The sequence below is a fragment of the Rhipicephalus microplus genome, chromosome 9 (genome assembly GCF_043290135.1).
Source record: "Rhipicephalus microplus isolate Deutch F79 chromosome 9, USDA_Rmic, whole genome shotgun sequence".
Classification (NCBI taxonomy): Eukaryota; Metazoa; Arthropoda; class Arachnida; order Ixodida; family Ixodidae; genus Rhipicephalus; species Rhipicephalus microplus.
The window spans coordinates 78,633,559-78,650,721 of NC_134708.1; the positions used below are offsets into that span (position 1 = coordinate 78,633,559).

Genomic DNA, 17,163 nt, shown 5'->3' on the forward strand with positions numbered 1-17,163 from the left:
TGTTATGTCGTTGTACGTAATTGTGCATCCCGATTGGTCTCTAACTCAGCGAGATGGGGTTGCCCTGTGAAGGCGTGGCCGGTAAGTGCACGCGCTGCATCATGGGTGATCTCGTTGAGGTTTGATGGGGCACCAGGCTCCTGGCCGATTGGACAGGGAACCAGATGACAGTGTGGTGCTTCAGGGCACTCGGTACGCGCTGCGCAGGATACGCAACGCCTGGTCGGAGATGACTCCGCGTTAGATGGCTGTGATGGCCAGTCTGGAGTCACTGTAGATAAGTTGCCGTTTGCTATCGAGCATAATTATAGCCATAGCTACTTGTTCTGCTACTTCGGGGTTTCGGGTGAGGATTGTGGCAGAGCTAAGAATCTGCTGTGCGGACGATACCACGACCGCAGCTAAAGCTTGGTTGTTGTGATAGGCAGTGGCGTCCATGAACGAAACATGTCACTTGTCAGTTGATCGACGGCCGACGCTCTGTTTGCCGCTGTAGGTACTAGCGTGACTTTTCGTTTACTGGCCACAAGTTCAGCCACATAAACAGTTTGACCGGAACATCCACTCTGCTCCCTTCATGCACGTCACTAGTCCGCAAGAATATTTTTTAGCAATATAGCAACATGAAAAAAAATGTAGCAATTTTTCTATCAGGGTATAACATTTGATTACACCCACACATGTTTATATATATGAAGTATATATAAAGATCCTTGAAGAAATCTACGGGGGATCAACTGCTACCATAGTGCTTCATAAAAAAGCAACAGAATACCAATCAAGAAGGGTGTAAGGCAGGGGAACACAATCTCCCCAATGCTTTTTACCGCATGCTTACAGGAGGTTTTCAGAAGCCTAGAATGGGAACAATTAGGGATAAGAGTTAATGGAGAGTAACTTAGTAACCTGCGCTTCGCCGATGACATTGCATTGCTGAGTAACTCAAGAGACGAATTGCCACTCTTGATTACGGAGTTAGACCAAGAGAGCAGAAAGGTGGGTCTTTAAATTAATGTGCAGAAAACGAAAGTAATGTACAACAACCTCGGAAAAGAGCAGCGCTTCGAGATAGGTAATAGTGCACTTCAAGTTGTAAAAGACTTTGTCTACTTAGGGCAGGTAATAACCGCGGAGCTGAACCACGAGATTGAAGTGACTAGAAGAATAAGAATGGGATGGAGCCCATTTGGCAAGCACTCTCAAGTTATGGCAGTTTGATTGCCACTATCTTTCAAGAGGAAGGTATGTAACAGCTGTATCTTGCCGGTACTTGGCTACAGAGCAGAAACCTTGAGACTTACAAAGAGGGTTCAGGTTAAATTGAGGACGACGCAGCGAACAATGGAAAGAAAAATGGTAGGTGTAGCCTTAAGAGACAAGAAGAGAGCAGAGTGGATTAGGGAACCAAAGGGGGTTAAGGATATGATAGTTAAAATCAAGAAGAGGAAATGGACATGGGCTGGGCATGTAGCGCATAGACAGGATAACCGCTGGTCATTAAGGGTAACTAACCTGATTCCCAGAGAAGGCAAGCTGGTTAGGGGGAGACAAAAGATTAGGTGGGCAGATGAGATTAAGAAGTTTGCGGGTATAAATGGGCAGCAGCAAGCACAGGACCGGGTTCACTGGCGGAACATAGCAGAGGCCATTGTCCTGCAGTGGACGCAGTCAGGCTGACGATGATGATGATGATGACACCCACACAAACAAACACACACACACACACACTATTTGTTAAATGTATTTGTTATGTCTTCTGAGCCTCGGTATAGGACTTTACATGAGGGAAGGGTGGCATAAATTGGCGCTATCGATGAAAGTGCTTATTAAGATAGGGTTGAGTGCTTCCTACGTACAGACAGACAGATAGACGGACTGACTGTCGGGCACTTCACCCCACTCATCATCATTCACTCAGTGTGTGTGATTACTTTCAACAGCTCTTATGCGTAGAGCAGGATTTACGTTCTCTTAAAAAAACTTCAACCATTGTAATAGACCTTTTTACATTTTTTACCCGATTCTTCCGATGATTCGTAATTTGATTATTCCTGAAACGTTGTTAGGTCCCGGAAATGTGATTTAAAGAGCTTTTATCCCATTATATTTCTTTCAATATCACTAATGGGCAGTGTTATGAAAATTAATTGTAATCGGCGAGTAAACATGGCACAAACGAAAACCCTCAACAATAGAGGAAGAAAAAGAAAGGAGAAAACATTACGTCACACGAGTGAAGCTCACCTTGATTCTTCCAATGATTCGTAATTTGGTTATTCCTGAAGTGGTGTTAGGTCCCGAAAATGTTATTTAAAGAGCTTTTTATCCCATTATGTTTCTTCCAATATCAAAATGAGATAATTAATGAGCAGTGTCATGAAAACTATTTGTAATATGTGACTAAACATGGCACAACCGAAAACACTCAACCATGGAGAAACAAAAGAAAGGCGAAAGCATTACGTCACACTAGTGAAGCCCACCTTGTCGGCACAACGCGTGATCAAAACGTCAGAGCATGCGGTAGCTCCTAGTACTCTCGGTGTTGTTCCGTCTATGAAAAACCTGCGTGAGTCGGCCAGTCTGCGCTGAACAAGCGCATTTAGATAAGTCTCGTTTATTGCGTGATCTCACGGCAAAAGGTCACGTGTTGCGCCGACTTTGATGGCATCAAAACGTGTTGGCTTGCCAAGGCTGGGTGGGTGACGTCATGCTCCCTCCTGTGTTCTTCCACCCTTCATGCACTCAACCCCCCCCCCCCTAATGGTTACGGTACTCGGCTGCTGACCCGCCGGTCGCGGGATCTAATCTCGGCTGCGGCGGCTGCATTTTAGATGTCGACGGAAATGCTGTAGGCTCCTGTGCTCAGATTTTGGTGCAAGTTAAAGAACCTCAGGTGGTCGAAATTTTCGGAGCACTCGATTACGGCGTCTCTCATAATCAGAAGGTGGTTTCGGGACGTCAAACCCCACATATTATTCATCTATCAATCAAAAACTCTCAATTATCAAGATTAATTTCTAATCATTTCAGTACGTATTGGCTGCACCCAACTTTCAAAGAGATTTAATCAGTCTAACCCTTGCTACGGTTCTGTCATAAGGGATTCCGGCCGACGGCTAAGAGCGACGTACAGGCCGGGCTTCACATTATTTACTGACGTTTGTTTATTTCAGTAAAGTTTTATCTCTCCCTCTCTTTTTAAATACTTATGTATTGGATATATATATTTTTCAAAATACGAAGGTGAGTTCTCGTGCTTTCTGCCAAATAAAAAAAAAATAAAGAGCAAACCATTGTCCCAAAGAAGGTTTATCAAGGTGTTGGCGAGGTTGATGCCAGCCTGGTATTTCGTGTCACTGGAAAGGCTCTCAGTCTTGCTGTCGACGTAGAGAAGCTGCAGTTTGCCAGCGAACTTGCCACCTGACAGGCCCAAGATAAAACGTAAGCAAAAAGGAGTATCAGGTACGTCAAAAATTGAAACAGTAACTAAGATAACACACATTGGTTAACCATAACTGTTTAGCGAACGTAGCTTTTTTTCAGCGATCGCTGTATGTGGCTAGGAGAAACAAAAAAACCATCCGATAGTGGTGTCGTGAGTGGTCTGCAATGGCTGCGTTATCAGTTACGTCGTTTGCAGTGTCGTACCCATGCACGCTCACCAATAACTGCGCTTTGAGATAGCTCGCGATGTCAAACGCTTGCAACAACGTGGCGTTGTGGCATCACTGGGATGATTACGGAAGCGCGTTCGCCGGAACGAACGCTCGCTCTCAGCGGAAGTGAAAACTCGCCCACGACCTTCTATGTATCGATCGAGTGCACTTTGAACGTCTTTCCTCCCTCACGTGCTTTCCTTCACCCTGTACGTAACGAGGAGCTGTGGGACGATGCTTTCTGCGATGGGCCTCCTGAGGTCTTCCGGGTTATTATGATACAGTGGGATCGACAAACCGCTCAAGTCGTCCTAAGGACCCCGGACTAGGGGTCCTTAGGACTAGGGGCCCTTAGGCCTTTATGAATAAAGACGTTTTCTCTCTCTTTTTTTCTCTCTATCCAGTGGCACTTTGGCTTTGGCTGCGCCATCTGTGACCGCCTCTGCATGGTTCTAGAATTACCACTGGGATTAACCCTTTGTGAAAACGACTTAGCGCTTCTTACAGTCTACCATGACCCATGATCATGCGAGACACAAAGTGCGGCAAAGGGAATAAACACTGTACTAAACCTAAGCCAAACGTGTGTCTAACCTCATTAATAAGCACGAGTATGTGACCAATATTGGTGAAAGGTTTCAATGCAGCGTCGGCTTGAACCCTAAAAAACGGGGCGGAACGCTTCAGCCTTCGCTGGTTGACCATTTGTAGGGAGTGCTTAAACAGTGATTTTCTATTTCTTTTTTTTTGGGGGGGGGGGGACGTTCATCCTGAAAGATAAAATGACGATTGAGCGTCTTCGCAGGACTGGAAAAAAAGTTATTTAGAGTCTTCTGTAGTTTTATTTAACTGAATGTATACATTCGACAGAAGTCTGTCTGGTTGGGTATGAAACTGGGAGATGATTTAGACTCCAACCAAAAGTTTTGAAGAAACCGAGGTTTGGAAACCGACTTGGTTCCTTCCTCAGAGGTGACTGCGGAGGCTACGCGGCAGCGGCGTCTTCAAAGCACTTGCGAGGTGGATAATGAGCCCACCCCCTCTCTCTCTCTCTCGTTTTGCCGTGGAGCGCAGTCCGTGTGTATACACTGGGGGAAGTATTCCAAGAGAGCGGTTGATGTTATGGGCTGTCCTCTGTATGTGCCACGACTCGAGTAATAACCTTCTCCTCCAGTTCGGCTCACTTTCAAGGATGGCCACCCTTGACATCACTCGAGTCGTGGCACATACAGAGGACAGCCCATAACATCAACCCCTCTCTCGGGACCCTTCCCCCAGTGTATACACACGGACTGCGCTCCACGCGAAACGAGAGAGAGAGAGAGAGAGAGGGTCATTATCCACCCCGCGAGTGCTTTGAAGACGCCACTGCTACGTAGCCTCCGCATTCACCTGTGAGGAAAGAACCAAGTCGGTTTCGAAACGTCGGGTTTCTTCACAACTTTTGTTTGGAGTCTCAAAATAATATCCCAGTTTTGTTTACGATATGCATTGTGGAGGTGCTGACACCACCTGTAAAGTTGCTTGCGTGGCGTGGAGCACGTGTCTCACGCAGAAGGGGTACTTCGGTGTCATGACTGTTGAGCGGTAGGTGGCGCTGTGTTCGCAAGCGTTGATCACGGCTATCATCATTATGGTTAGATTGGTAGCGATTATTTAGATTGGTTAGATTGGTAGGTTAGATTGGTTAGATTGGAGGTGACCGCTGGTGGCAAGTCTTGGTGGCGGCAGGAGAGAATTGGGCGAGTCTCTTTCGCTGAGGGCGTTTGGCGCAAACGGTTGTCTCTCACAGTGGGACCCCGGTGCACGGCACCACGGACCATCTGCCGGAGGCCCGCGTGGTGAGTCGAGCGTTGGCGACGCCGCCTTCTGTGTGCTCTTGCGTTTGTTATGTTGCTAAGTGCTCTGTATTTTGTGTAAGGGTGTCTTAGCGTGTTGATCACGATGGATTTTATATTAATTTGGCTGATGATATCGTCGTTCTATATGCAGTTAAATAAATGCGAGTTGTATGGTTTGGTCCAACCGTGTCTAGTGTGTCCATTCACTCCAAGAGCGTGGCGCTCGCCATATCAAGACCCCACAGCATTTATGCATACAACTGTTTACAGTGCACTGTTCTTGTTGAATTCTTAAAGAAAGAACAAAAAACTGCTGGTGTAATGCAGCCTTAAAAGCATATAAGACATTCTAATGCATAGCCGATTGTATTTTGTCAAATATTTAGGTGCACTTGAATTTTTATGACGAAAAACTTTTATGTTGCGAACAACGTTTATTAGGCAACAAATGAGCCGAGAATATGCTATTCTATTTCAGACTCCTCGGGTTTTCTTGCGTTGTTAGTCAATTCTTTTTGAAAAAACACGCATATTGCAAAGCGGGAAGTGATGAAGTTAGGTGCATTTTAGAAAGCATTACAGAAATACAGACTTTTGTCTGAGTAGACACAAGTGTGTTTCAAGTTAAATTTTTTAAGCTCTTCCCGTCGGCGTCTCTGTAAAACTGCTTTATTTGTTATGTGTAGAAGACTGGCAAGTATGTACAGCTCAGTGAAGTTAAACACGTTAGCGTACACGAATGGCCCACAATTGTAAAAGGTATATCAACATAGGTGCTGATTTCTTGCGTCATGACTAACAAAACATAATTTTCATCTTATTGATTGTGGTAAAAGGCACCACAGGGCATTTATCTGGCTGCCAAGTCATGTGACGACATAAAGAAGAAAAATACCAATAATGCAGCTCTGTCAGTTCTAGATAAAACACAGGAAGAGACCATATCACTTTCGGTAATAATAGTTGGCAGTATATCTGCAATCAAAAATTTCAGCTGACCGCTTTTGCGCTCCGTTTCCCGTTCCACTCAAACGCTCAATGTTACCGGAGCGCAATGCACGTTTTCAGTTTTAGCGAAGCGTCGTTCGGTCAACGCTATCGTGACGCTACCAGTGCGTGAAAGTTTTTTTAAAAGAAAATAAAAATCATTTTTATCTTGCAGTAAAGTAGAAAATTATGTTTTGATTGATATGTGTGGTTTTACGTCCCAAAACCACCATATGATTGTGAGAGACGCTGTAGTGGGGGGCTCCGGAAATTTCGACCACCTGGGGCTCTTTAACGTGCACCCAAATCTGTGCACACGGGCCTTCAACATTTCCGCCTCCTTCTGAAATTCAGCCGCCGCAGCCGGGATAGGAAATTATGTTTTAAAAGAGTGTAAATTCGTTTACTGTTTGACTCATGAGCATTTTTATTATTTTTTCTCACCTTCACTTGCAGATGGACTACTTCAAAACCTTCAAGGCAGCCCAAACATGTTTCAAACACCCTACTTTGAGGCAGCGCGTACACCGCGTTGCCTTCTGGCAAATAAAACTAAAAAATTGGCAGATCCCACGTACAGTGGGAATCGATGATATGCGAAGCAGGAATGAGAAATGTTGATATATCATTTTAAAATCAGTCAAATGTTACGAGGTGGAAGTAAATGATGCCGTATATGACTTTTCCGTGTCATGATTATTGTGTTTGGATGTGTCATTTACCTTCGTCATCTATTAACGTCACGTGATACCAAATTTAGTACATGTGGGGCCAGCGAAATGGCCGCGAGCACGTTATGAGCGTGGTACGTTGTCATGTTCTTACGTGACACGCGTGTCAGGATTATCATGTTTGCATCAGTTATATATTTCGTCATCCATTGACGTCGCGTAACACCAAATTGGGTATATGTGGAGCTAGAAAAATAGCCGCGAGCGCATTATGAACGGCCCAATATACCAATGTACTTCAATGCAGCGTTGACGTGCGCGCACGCTGGGCACAGTGACGCTACATTAGCAAAACGCCGGCATAGTGACGCCAGGCGCGACCAGCGTCCTTCGGCGTGGCCCGACGGCAACCAGTGCGAAATTCGACATGCTGAATTTCGCGCCGATGCCATACAGGAACAATATTCTATACCGATGTGTTACCCAGACAACACTGCGTCTCCCTCTTTTCGCGACGGAGGGACGCTGGACGCGCTGTAACGCGCATGCGTTCAAGCAACGCAGTGCGGCGCTCCTGTGTGTATATGGCAGGACCGGCGCCTGGCGTGGCAACGCCGGCGAGGCACGACGAAATGAACGCCGGTGAGCATGCGCACCACGTCATGTGGAAAAGTATTGGCGCCTTGACTGTAGCATGTAGTCATGGTCTCGCATGACATGCATCTCATGATTATTATATTTGCACCAGTCACATACCTTCGTCATCTATTGGCGTCACGTAATACCAAAATTGGCATATGTGAAGCTAGCGATACGGCCTTGAGCGCATCATTAGTGTAGCTTGTGGACATGTTCTTACATGACACGCATGTCGTGATTACCATGTTTGGATGTGTGACATGTGAATCTAGCGAAGTGGCCACGAGCGCATCATGCGCGTAGCATGTAGTCATGAATTTACATGACACGCATCTCAAGTTTATCATGTTTGCACCAGTATCATACCTTCGTCGTCCATTCACGTCCCGTAATACGGTGTTTAGTACATGTGAAGCTAGCGAAACGGCCGCGAGTGCTTCATGAGCGTGGCATGTAGTCATGTCGTTACATGACACGCATTCCATGAATATCATGTTTGCACCAGTCACATACATTCGTCATCCACTCACGTACCGTAATACCGAATTTGGTATATGTGATGCTAGCGAAACGGCCGCAAGCGCATCATGAGCATGGCATGTAATCATGTTGTTACATGACACGCATGTCATGATTTTTCTGTTAGGGTCTGTCACTTGTGTTCGCCATAAAATCATGTCATACCATAAAAGTTTTGCAACCAGCCATGTGAACGAAACAACTGCAAGAGCTGCAGCACCATGAAATGTAAATCATGACATTTATGACATACATGTCATGATTCTCAAGTTATGACTACACAAATATATTCTTCACACAGTCATATTATGCCATACTAAGTTTGGTATCAATACCATTATCGAAACGGCTAGGAGAGCTAAAAGTCGTAGGCGGATAGATAGATAGATAGATAGATAGATAGATAGATAGATAGATAGATAGATAGATAGATAGATAGATAGATAGATAGATAGATAGATAGATAGATAGATAGATGAATAGATACGCTCAAAGTCGCCAAAGTTGGCTAAGAAATGCTTCGCATTTAAAAGCTTTTCTGAATAGGTGAAAAGGTGGGGCTGCTGTTAAATACTAAATTCTTACTATTGCTACAGAAATCGCTTACAGTCAAATGTTCGCGAAGTCTATTTGACGGAAATAGCAAAGAAGCATCTCGAAACGCTCCTTTATGGTCCAAAGTGTCAGCTGTAGATTAATTCATGGAACTTCACCCCACATGCGCGGATTCTCAATGGAATTGGCTGCGAGGATTTTTCGGAGGATTCACAGATACTTGTGTGCCTTGAAGTACCGTCCGTGGTTGCGTGTTGGCCGAACAATCACAGCGTTTCCCGAGCAGCGAGGACTCGTGGCGCAGGAGGCTGCATTTTTGTAGTTTCTCCTCGCGTCACGTGATCTTTCACTCGCTATGACGGTCCACTCATGCGCTCAGCGGCGAACCAAATAGGGCATGCGCAGTGGCACAACCACCGACTGGCTGAGCGGAGTGGGTTGTGAAATACGTCAGCTAATCCCTTAATTGTTTTGATTTAACGTTTCAAAACCACCATACCATTACGAGAGACGCCAGACACACCTTGTGGAAGGCTACAATAATTGCAGCCACCTGGGGTTTTTTAACGTACACCCAGGTCTAAGGAAACGGGCCTCACGCAATTTCTCGTACAACAAAAATGTGGTGGCGGTGACCGGGACTCGATCCCTCGACCTGCCATTCAACAGTAGAGCACCAAAATTACCAGACCACCAAGCGTGTCGATCACTGCAAGCAGACATCGAGTTATAGCACAGGAAGTCACGCATTATTCATGGTGAACATGAAGGAGCCAAACCAACCGAAGTAGTCATCCACACTACTAGTCTATAGCTATACATCTGCGTATTCTAAATAAACTACGGCAATCATTCTTTGCCAATAACATGGCCCCTGCACTAATGAACACCATATATCATCATCATACGGCAATCGGAGGTTACTGATCTCTTTCACCTGTGAATTGGAATAGTATTCAACAAGTTTCATTGATTTCTGGCAGGAATGACCGAAAACGCTCTATGCGATGCATTTCGTTAAGGGGAGACGCATCACCACATTGTTTGACTGTGCGGGATGTAATGTTCAGTCACTGGCTTGCGTTTTAGCGCGTCTTGAGAGTCCGCTAATGTGTGTTGAAACCGTCCTTGCATATCGCTGAGAGATGACATTGCAGCGAGAGTCATCGAAAACGCTCGTTATATTTTTGAAAGAAGTAGAGTTCGCCAGTAGTGAGTGTGTGATCTGTGTTATGACCACTGACCAGGTTGGAGCAGCAAAAGCAGTCACCTGAACCAGCGGGCCCAAAGAGTGGCGCTAGTTATTGTGGCGCTAGTTATTGTGGCCCTGAACTAAAGGCTCCACACTACAAGGAAGATCACCTATAATTTTTTAAGCAGCAAGTTTTCTGTTTTTCTAGCTCTCCAGCTTTTCCATCTTCACTTTTCGCCTTTAAATCAACGCCATCCTGTTCCCATGTGTAGGGTAACAGACGTAAGCGTGTGCACAATAGGAAAAGTCACATGATTGGGGGGGGGGGCGAATGCTGCTACATAATTTGACGCCATCAAACCTCTGCCGCCACTCATAGAAATTCTAGATTGTGATCATACAGTTTCTCTCTTATGATATTCTTGATATGGCGTTATCTAAAAGCACACATTTAACCCAGTTCACTAAGCACCAGTATAAGAAGGGGTAGCTGTTTTAGTGTGAAAGTAAAAGCTATGGAACGATAAAAAACTCATACTTGAACATTGCTAAATGCAAAATGTTTGGGAGAAACCCAGGCACTGACATTTTGAAAATAAATTTTCTATGCTGAACAGTAACCATATAAAAGTGCCAGCAAGCTCGAACCAGCATGTAGTCACGGTAAGAAGCTGGCATGATTCTTTTGTGCTAGGGGTAGACACGGTCTTTAAGGACGGAGTACTGCCAATGAAAATTACATTGACTAATATAGATTTCAGTTTTAAGAACATCTGTGTAACACTTCATTATCTGAACTATGCGTTGCAGGCGTTGCAATGGCTCGATAACACTGTGTAGTTGGAAACTAATGCGTGCCTTGACTGTTATTTATTACTGTCAGTACATCGCTATGAACACCTACACTCAAGGCAAAATTACCCAAAAAAGGAGTAACGGTTCCCAATATGCGCACGCGATGAACGGATAGACCATTGAGGAGTAACCACAGAGGGACGCGTGCCGCGCGCAAACCACTTAGTCTCCAAGCACGCTCCAAAGGGATGAACCGCCCGGGCATTGCAGGCAGTGCGAAAAGCGTTGCCAAGCTGACTAGCCGTCTTTCACCGCCTCTGCTGGCTCAGTCTTTCCCCGTATTTTCCTGGCGACGGTTCGCGCTACGTCGCGCTCGGAAGGCTCGACCATGGCCACCTGGATTCGACGATCTAGGAATTACGACGTGGTGCTTGTGTGTACGCTTAGATGAGCGTGAGCTGCTGCTTTTGCGTTTCGCTGCACCCATGCAGTCTGGAGCAAGCGTCGACATGTGCACGCCGCGCTGTATATCTCTGGCTTCAAGATAGTCATGACCAACACACGACAGCAACAGTTGGGAAGGCCAATATGGCGGCCGAGAAGAACAGGCCTATCGGATATATACTTCTGTCCGACTCAGGGCAGAAATAAGCGCTGGATTCTTAAGCAAGTAGGTTATCATTGTTTATTCTACTCTACTGGTCGCGTGTGCGATACGGATCGCGCTTGCCAACAACGGGCTTGGTCGTGTTGTATATTGCACGCACGAAATGCATACCTCTTCGCTGTGTTAGGAGTCGTCGAAAACACGTTCCGGGTTATCGTAACGAGCTTGGTTGTAGTATTTCGCGCGCTGTAAGTGCACCAGCACGGGATGTCGGGGCTTTCGCTAGCGTCAGAACTCACTGAAAATTGGTCGCCATTACAGTTGGCTTTCCCGTCAGTCGATCGCAAGCAGCTCGGCGCCGTCTGTTGGCCGTGGCTGTGGCCTCGCATTTGCGCGCTGCACTCGCTCGAGTTGTGGAAAAAGGCCGCATTACCGTCGATTTATTCGGCGCTAGCTCCAAACCTGCTCGGCGCTGTTAGTGGTGGCTGCCAAGCGTACGCTTGCTCTCCTGTTCGAAGTTTGCTGGAGGCAGACACTCCGCGTGCAGCGCCGTGTTTGGTCTCGCATTCGCTTGCTCGAGCTGAACGACGTCGCTCGCTTTGGACTCGCCGACTTGTTAGCGGCACGGTGGTTCGCGGAGTTGTGGCTGCGGCCGCCACTCCTAAGCTGTTGCGCAACGGAGATTGAAATGAGTCTTCGACGATGTGTGACATCACGGTGAAATTATTAGCATGTAATATCTCACGAATGTTTTCATTTCACCTTGCCCGTATTTCTCATACGCATTTGTATTCATCCTCTGTCACGTGTGACTCACTATTTTACATACTTATTGTGCAGCCGTGGGCACACACCGTGCTGAAGACTGTGCGCTGGCGTCTGCGATGCCTGTCATCCATCTCATTCGTCAGAGCAGCTTCAGAAGGACTGTGCGAGATGTGAAGCTAAAGTTATTTGTGTGTCATATTTTACACGCATGTTTTTATATTAACGTGCACGTATTTGTCATATGCGTGCATCTTCATTTTCTGTCACAGGTGTCTAACTATTTTTACTATATTATTGCACGTGCAGCCGTGGGAACACAACAGGCAGAAGGCTGCGTGCGCTGGCCTGTCATCTATCGCTTCCGTCGGAGGAGCTCCACAAGGAGTGAACAAGATATTTGACAACGAGACTGGACTTGTACACTTCAACATGAATTCACTTAAAAGAATGGAGAAACTTTATGTGTATGTAGAAAAATGAAAGACTTCGATGTCTCACTTTTGTCTTTAGTTGTGGCCGTGACTGCGAAAGCAGTTACACATAGGTGGCTGACTACTTTTTCGCGTGTTCTTTTCTGCGCAATTAGTTGCTCACTGCGCAGAAAAACAGGTCAAAAAAGTATTAGGACTGGCGGAAAATAAACAAAAAACAATGTTTGAACTGAGGATAAAAACTTCATCGGATTGGAGTATTTGAGTGAATCAACCGTTCGTCCGGCGAGGTGCAACTGTGAAGACTAACGATTGCCCGGTAAAGCGTAAAAGTGGGGATTAACGTTGCCCTATAAGGTGCAAAGGTGAGGACTAAATAATAGTCTTTTGAGGTGAATTGTCGGAATAACGGTTACTCACTAAGGTGTAAATGTGAGGACTAAATGTTACCCCCTTGAGCTCGTCTGTGGGGACTAACTGTTTTATACCCAGTGCCGTTAGCCTAAAGGTAATAATGGTTGTGGTAGCCCCATTAGTCCCCAAAAGGACGAACCACACACCCTTTTAACAACCTTTTGCCTTAGAGTGTATGCATAAGAGGTCATATCGCTTTGTAATATCGCGTGCGGGCAATGAGTTTCTTATGGAGGAAAACGACACTTGCGAAAATTCTAGGTTTATACACAGTTTTAAGAATTGTGAGCAATATTACGGGGTACGCATTGCTGCAACATCATAGCTCTTGTCCTGTATGCATGACGTGTTGAAATTAATTTTGAGCATACCCTTCAATACCACCAGACACACTCTTTCAAGGGACCTCCAGGCAGTGTTTTCGACCTAGGTAATGGATTTAGATCCTGGTTTGTAAACGAAACCAAAATAGGTGCTGCAATTCCTTTTAGAATTAGAGGGAAAGCCATGCCCAATTTCGACACGTAGCGCTGTGTTCTTTTACTACCCTTGGTCTTGTTTAAATACTCTATGCCGGCTGCGGCGGCTGCATTTCCGATGGAGGCGGAAATGTTGTAGGCCCGTGTGCTCAGATTTTGGTGCACGTTAAAGAACCCCAGGTGGTCGAAATTTTCAGAGCCCTCCACTACGGCGTCTCTCATAATCATATGGTGGTTTTGGGTTGTTAAACCCCACATATTAAGTAAATCAAATCAAATACTCTCTGAAACCATAGAGGAAAGTTTGTATGATTGTATAACGGCGAAATGATAGCACGCGAACAAATAATGATGAAGACGACACAAAAAGAGGCACCGGATTCCCCCTACCATCTGTCAGCACTGCTGAAGAATGTTTTTATCCTGCTAAATTCACAGCATTCCTAACTAAGCACATGACGTCTGAAAGTCACAGAATCCAAAAGGTCCAGTTTGGTTAGAAATCCCGAGAATCTTTATTCGAAAAGTTAGACTTGCATACGCGGATCCAAGTGAGGCGAAGAAATAGAACGCAGGATAGTGGCGTTCAGCTAAAATACACCTATGCAGATCTGCTCGCCTGGATTTCTTCGTATGGTGGATACCTACCCCGTGTTCCACAGCACATATTCAGCCACAGTTGTAACAGTATAAACTTGCCACTTCACCGAAGCGCTATCATAAGCTGTTTTCATAAGCAGTTTTTGTTACGGCAACGATACGAAATTTCCAGACAGGCGTCGATTACTTCTGGATTGCAGCCTGGTTTTTAGATATCAGTAGTTTCAGCAAAGGAAAGCACAATAATCTGCCCGAAGGCTGCAAAGTGTCTTCCTTCATTAAGAAGCAAGTCTGTCGAGTTTATGCCAATGAGTGGGCCGTCTATAAACGATGCATGTCTTTGATTACACAGAGAACGTTATTCTTCGACTGTGCAATGTTGCCCTTAGTTTGCCGCACGCAACAGAGCCATCTGATGGAATTTCTATTCATATTGATACGTGTAGAGTTGAAGTTGAATTTCTGTGGTGGCTGCATTTTCGATGAAGGCGGAAATCTTGTAGGCCCGTGTACTCCGATTTGGGTGCACGTGAAAGAACCCCAGGTGGTCGAAATTTCTGGAGCCCTCCACTACGGCGTCTCTCATAACCATATTGTGGTTGTGGGATGTTAAACCCCACAAATCAATCAAATCAATCATGAAGTTGCAGTTGCAGACGCCATAGGCAAGTGCGACACAGTCAGTTCTGAGCCCGAGACACTTCAACCTCTTTTATATCTAAAAGCGTCCTCTAGTTGACACCGGCATGCCGTCTCGGTGCTTCGTATTAGTCAACGCGGCGTAGGGCGTTAGGCGGGAATTAAGCACAGTCTCAGTAGCTGGTGAGGGGGACGAAGTCATGGAAGTTAGCGGCGAAGATCTCGTGTGTGAATTTGGTAACTCGGTAAGAAAGAACTCGGTAAGGCCCTACGTAGCACGGCAAGAGTTTTTCACTCAAGCGAACGCGACGCGAAGGCAGCCAGAGCAAGACCAGGGAGCCAGGGCTCAAACTCACATCGCGGGGGTGACTCTCGTTATGGCGCTTTTAGTTGACCTGAGATGCCAGGAGTCGATCAAAGGCAACGCGACGTGCCGTCGCCGCGCAACCGATGGCGTCGTGAGCATGAAACGTGGTTGAGTTTGCCTCAGAGCTGGCCATGGCCATACAACAGATAAAACGGAGAATAACGAGTAATGACGTGAAGGGACGAAATATAGGCAAACTTCACGAATGGTAACATGCAGTCCCAATTCAAGTGGTCCTCAGACACGTACTTGGATAGCATGTCCGTGAGTGTGCGGCTCAAGCGCTCAGTAAGTGTATTTGTTTGCGGATGGTAAGCCATGCTGAACTTGTGAGACGTTGCACAAGAGTGGAGAAGGTCATTGACAAATTTCCAAAGGAAACATCGGCCTCGATCTGTCAGTAGCTGACGCGGGGCACCATGGCGCAAGATGACTTGATAGAGAAGAAAGTCATCGACATCGGTTGCACAGCTGGTAGGAAGGACTCGCGTAATAGCATAATGTGTATAATCAGTCGACACGGCCACCCACTTGCTACTCGCAGACAACGTCAGCAAGTGCGACACAATTGGTTCTAAGCCCGAGACACTTCAACCTCTTCTATCTCTAGATACGTCCTCTAGTTGACACTGGCACCAACACGAACGTAACAATATGTATCGTTAGGGTGAGCCAGCTTCATACAGTTTAGTTTCATCTTGTATTCAAACAATCAGTGACTCTATCAGAGCATGTGCCCACCCAAGAGCAAGAAAACTCAGTCAAAGTTTTATTTACCTAATATTCCTTTGTAACCATTTCATTTATTATCTTCCGCCTCCTCTTTGTGTTGTCACATCTCTAATATCCTCTCCCAGGCAGAGTAGCAAGCCAAAGTATCAGCCTTTCAATACAGTTTTGTCTCCTACAAGATCGATAGCGAATAAACATTTCATCGTGAACAGTAATCACCTATTTCGCTTCTGTTTATTTTATTGAGCCAGCAAGAAACTTCATGCTCACGAAAAAAGCTTTCACGAGTGGATGACATGTTCGCTTTTGTTGTGCACTACCTACCTTCATTGACCGCGTCCCTGAGGTAGGAGAGGTACGTGCCAACATCCGCAGATCTGTCGCAGTCCCGAGCGCAGTCACAGATGTCTCCATGGTAGAACTTCTCCGCCGTTCCGTCGGACGCAAACGTGAGGTCCGCCTCTATAGCGTTCACACCCTGGCCCACGAAAGTGTCTAGGATTTCAAGGCTGTTCGCCATGTGACCGGTCACATAGAAAGGCCGCAACTCACTGGATTCAGATGCCTGAAAGAATCCACAGAAGAGGTGCCTATATTACTGCTATCTGAATCACTTAATATTAACAAATCACACAGATTGCAAAAGCTTCATACAATATACGCTTGATAGTTTCACGTTTACATGCACCTATCATACTCTGTGCTTGTTGCTTCCACGTTATAAATTGAAAAATATCGAGGTTTTCTGTCCACTCGATGACGTGGCTGAAAGAAAAATAAATAATAGAACGGCCAGTTGAGCTTAATAATTTTTTTCTGATCATCTGTACACTCCTCTAGTTAGTAAACTTAGCTTGAAGCTGCAACTGCAGTATTAAGTCGATGTTTAAGTGTTTAAAGTAGCTAGGCAGTCCGTAGAGCAGTTTTCAAGAGTACTTGGAAACAAAATATGAGATCCTAATGACTTACAGGTATATTTATATGATCTCAGTAATTGTATTAGAACGCACAAAAAGCCGCAAAGAAAGAGCAATGCGTGTTACGTCATTGTGTCATAGCCCCGTAAGCGTCTTATCAGAACAAAATATTTTGTATCTGAAGCAACAGCTTGTAGATCATTCTATATTTCCATTTATTATGATTGTTATCAGTATTTACTACTGTTGGGACAAAGCTGTACATGGCTAGGGTTTTCATGTATATTTCTGCCCATACGCGACAAAAATTTTGGCAAGTGTTAGCAAATCCGCAAACAGTGCCATAGCAAA

General features: G+C 45.5%; 1 protein-coding gene across 1 annotated transcript in view; it reads right to left on the reverse strand.

Moving 5' to 3' along the window:
- LOC119164734 (dermonecrotic toxin SPH-like) overlaps positions 1-16,454 on the reverse strand; it is a 29,748-nt gene extending 13,294 nt beyond the window's left edge. Inside the window, exons 1-2 of the mRNA XM_075872853.1 lie at positions 16,220-16,454; positions 3,295-3,423 (exon numbers count right to left, since the gene is read on the reverse strand). Coding sequence (XP_075728968.1) covers positions 3,295-3,423; positions 16,220-16,415 — 325 coding nt within the window. The 5' untranslated portion in view covers positions 16,416-16,454. The remainder of the gene's footprint in view (positions 1-3,294; positions 3,424-16,219) is intronic.
- Between the last annotated feature and the right edge of the window lie 709 nt (positions 16,455-17,163).